The sequence below is a fragment of the Penaeus chinensis genome, chromosome 17 (genome assembly GCF_019202785.1).
Source record: "Penaeus chinensis breed Huanghai No. 1 chromosome 17, ASM1920278v2, whole genome shotgun sequence".
NCBI lineage: Eukaryota > Metazoa > Arthropoda > Malacostraca > Decapoda > Penaeidae > Penaeus > Penaeus chinensis.
Window position 1 is genome coordinate 945,639 of NC_061835.1, and position 3,607 is coordinate 949,245.

Consider the following 3,607-nt stretch of genomic DNA (forward strand, 5'->3'; position numbering starts at 1 on the left):
TTCTTAATTTTTTTCTTTGCTGAGTGAACTATCCTGAATTTCAATATCATGTTGATTATATCATGTGGTTTCAGTTTTAAGTAGGCCTAGACTAAGTCATCATTACCCAGTAAATGATGCCTTTGTGTCTTGTATATTTAATAACTTGAATTCTTGACTAAAAACAATCTTTCAACAGGTGACTTTGCAGTCCTCCTGAATGCGGGTATGACCATGAAGCAAGCAGTTGCATACAACTTTCTTTCAGCAACAACCTGTTATTTGGGTCTCGTTCTGGGAATAGTCCTTGGGGAATTTACCCAGAATTCAACAGCTATATTTGCCTTAGCTGCTGGCATGTTTTTGTACATTGCCCTTGTAGATATGGTAAGTTGTGTAGGGATCATAGACATGCTTATATGTTTACTTTTTTTATGTATTTATATTAATAGAATTACATTTAATTACGTTTATTCATCTGATGTGTTTATATACTCTTATACACTTTTATACTGAAACTGTTTAGTTATACAGTAAGAGACTACATTGTATTAGACCTGACATTTTACTTGCATCAAATTTATGAATGAATTAACCCCTTGGCCATGGGTACATGTCCTATTCCAGTCCCAAGAGGTTGATACACTCGAGCATTGAAATTGAACTACTCACTAGTGATTTACAATGGGTTTGCTTCAGTTTCAAATGTTCACTGAAAACACCCAAGCAGCAGTCAGAATACATTCATTGAGACTACTTTTCTCTGCAGGTGCCTGAGATGAATGAAGTTGCAGGGAAAGCAGCAGAGGGTAGCTGGAAGTCTGCAGTTTGCATTCTCTTCCTCCAGAATGTGGGGATCTTCCTTGGCATTGCATCACTCTTCCTACTAGCATATTTCCAGGACTCTTTGATAATAACATAAGAAAAGCTTGATTGAAAGTTTCAGATTGGTGTTTTTTGTCAGTATGAAAATTATATGCATTTAATAAGCTTAAATGAATGTGTGAGTGTGCCAGGAAGTGTAGAGTACAAGATGTTTGTGTAAGTTTTTAATATAATGTCTGATTGGGGGGGAGGGGGGTAGACACTGGAATTTTGCAAAATTTGTAATAGATATAAATGTATTTATTTATTAAGCAATGACACTAAGATACTTTTCATCAAAGTTCATGATATAATAAATGAGAGTACAGTGATATATGTTAGGCCTTATTCACTGTTTCATATCTACATTTTATGTATATAATGATATAAATATTTGTTTAAGTAGTACTGTAGATTTAATGCAATACTATATTGGTATGTAGCATGTACATTGCAATTTTCCATGTAGAAAAAAATGTTGATCTACAAGCTCTTTCACCATTACAGGTAGTTTAGGTTTTGTAGGTAAACTTGTTATACATGTTTTTATGTTTGAATATGCTCGAAGGAAATTTTGAAATGTAATAATTGTGCTCCATATTTATTTTAAGATATACAGTGTCTGAAGTATGGTGTGATCTCTCAAAGAAATGTATCAATATTTTACAGTATGTAGGTGTAAGAAAAGCGTGCAATACTTTTTTATTCATATAATTTTCATATGATTACGTACAACACTGCTAGTCACATCCAGTAGTCTCGTAAAATCAGCAATATTCTCAATGAGTTAGGGACGTGAATAGAAGAGATCTGTGTTTTGGATCTTACTACATTTGCAAGTAAGGTCTGCTATCAATATTTTCTACAGTAACTGAGGTTCTTGTTATAAAGTTTGAAAAGTTCAGATATGTAAATACTTATTTTGTAAGTTGTTGTGGTAAAAGTTGGTTTTGACCTCTTAGCGCTCTCTCATGTAGAAGGTGTGGGGATCAGCAAGAGAAATGTCTTCTGGAAGAAGTACAAATAAGTATTTTCAAATTTATGATTAAGGTTGAATTTAATAAGGTCTGTTTAAAGCCATCCTTGACTCTCTGTGTAGAGTTGTCCTGACTTTGTCATTTTATCAGAATTTATGAAGAGGGGCAATTGGGTACAGTGTATACAGTAAAAGTAAAAGTTAGGGTGCTTTTCCAGGACAAGTGTAGTCTGGTATCAATTTATAATGTTAAATCTTACTAAATTACTGATCATTTCATTCATGACTGGTGGTAGACGTGTAAGTACATAGCCACGAAGTCTTAAAAGAATTCTGACTAAAATTCTGTCTCAAGAACCAGGTTAAAATAATTTTGAATAAGGAGCTTCAAGACTACAGACATGAGAGCAGACTTTTTTGTTGTTGACTCTAATTTTGTAAGAAACATATCAAAGTATTAAAGCTTTGTGGTAGAAATGGTGGGAAAAAAATCAGTAGCAAGAAATATAGACAGTTGTTTAGAGGGATTGTTTGAATGAAATAATTTGTATTTAGAGATACTCATAACTCATTGTAAACACACAAAAACTTTTATACATACACACAATATATGCTTTTAAAAAATGCATTTTTTTCATATTTCAGACTTTGTTCTGAAACCCTTTAAGATCTCAGTGTTTTTTCTTAACCCAATGCCAACAAGGATGGCATGCATGTAAATTTCATGCCCATTGTGAGATTATAGTTAAGTAATTGTGTTTTCTCGTAGATGGATCTGCAGGTCTCAAAGATGGCTCCATAAGTGTTTAGTTACCAAAGTGTCTATTACCAGGCTTATTTAGTTCACCTGTTTACCCTTTTCCATGATTTTCAATAATAATATTATTATTATTTCTTGTTTTTAAGTACTATTTGGATTGTTAATACCTTTATGAAAATTTGAATGCCAGTGATTATAAGGATAGTGACAATATTAATAACATCAGGAAAAAAAAAAATCAAGGAAAGCGGAAATCAGGTCACGTAGGCCTACTAGTGGACTCCTTGTTGGCTGAGCACCTGTGGAGCCCTCTATGTGTAAAAAAAAAAAAAATCACAGAGTATATCTACAGTGGACCTCACATGTTCCCAACAGCATTGGGTTAAGACTATTGCTCATATTCAGAGACACTTGGGACACCTTAGACGGAGAGCTGAACTGGCATCTCGTCCATCAGTCAGTCATGAGGTGATTTGCCACTGGATGCAAGATGCTGGTCTGCCTCATATTCAAGTGTCTCTGATTATGAGTACATATGTGACCACACAAACTAGCATAGGATTTGAAAAGTGTATAATTCTTAAAGGCAAATAGTGCATTTTTTTCTACATTCTCACTTGTTATATGTTGTTAGATATAATGTGTCAGGTTACCAGCCGACACACATTCTGGAAGAAGTTGGGTCAGTATTAACATGAGTACCAAAAGAGATCACCGAAGAGACAAATTTCTTTTTTATTCAGAAAATTAAAGTATCATGAATAGTTTTTTTGTTTTAATTTTCAATGAGGCAAGACAAGAAAGAGGACAAAAAAACAAAAATATATTTATGTATGTGTTGACATATGCATATTCATACACATACATTGTACACATATTCATATAAACACATGTACAACATATATACATATCCACATATAAACATACATATCCCCATATACATACATGCACACATGCCCACATGCACACATGCACACATGCACACATGCACACACACACACACACACACACACACACACACACACACA

The 3,607-nt window shown here is 33.7% G+C and overlaps 1 protein-coding gene across 1 annotated transcript in view; it reads left to right on the top strand.

Moving 5' to 3' along the window:
* Nucleotides 1–3,345, top strand: part of LOC125034179 (zinc transporter ZIP6-like) — an 8,513-nt gene extending 5,168 nt beyond the window's left edge. Inside the window, exons 5-6 of the mRNA XM_047625864.1 lie at nucleotides 179–366; nucleotides 749–3,345. Coding sequence (XP_047481820.1) covers nucleotides 179–366; nucleotides 749–901 — 341 coding nt within the window. The 3' untranslated portion in view covers nucleotides 902–3,345. The remainder of the gene's footprint in view (nucleotides 1–178; nucleotides 367–748) is intronic.
* Nucleotides 3,346–3,607: the final 262 nt, after the last annotated feature.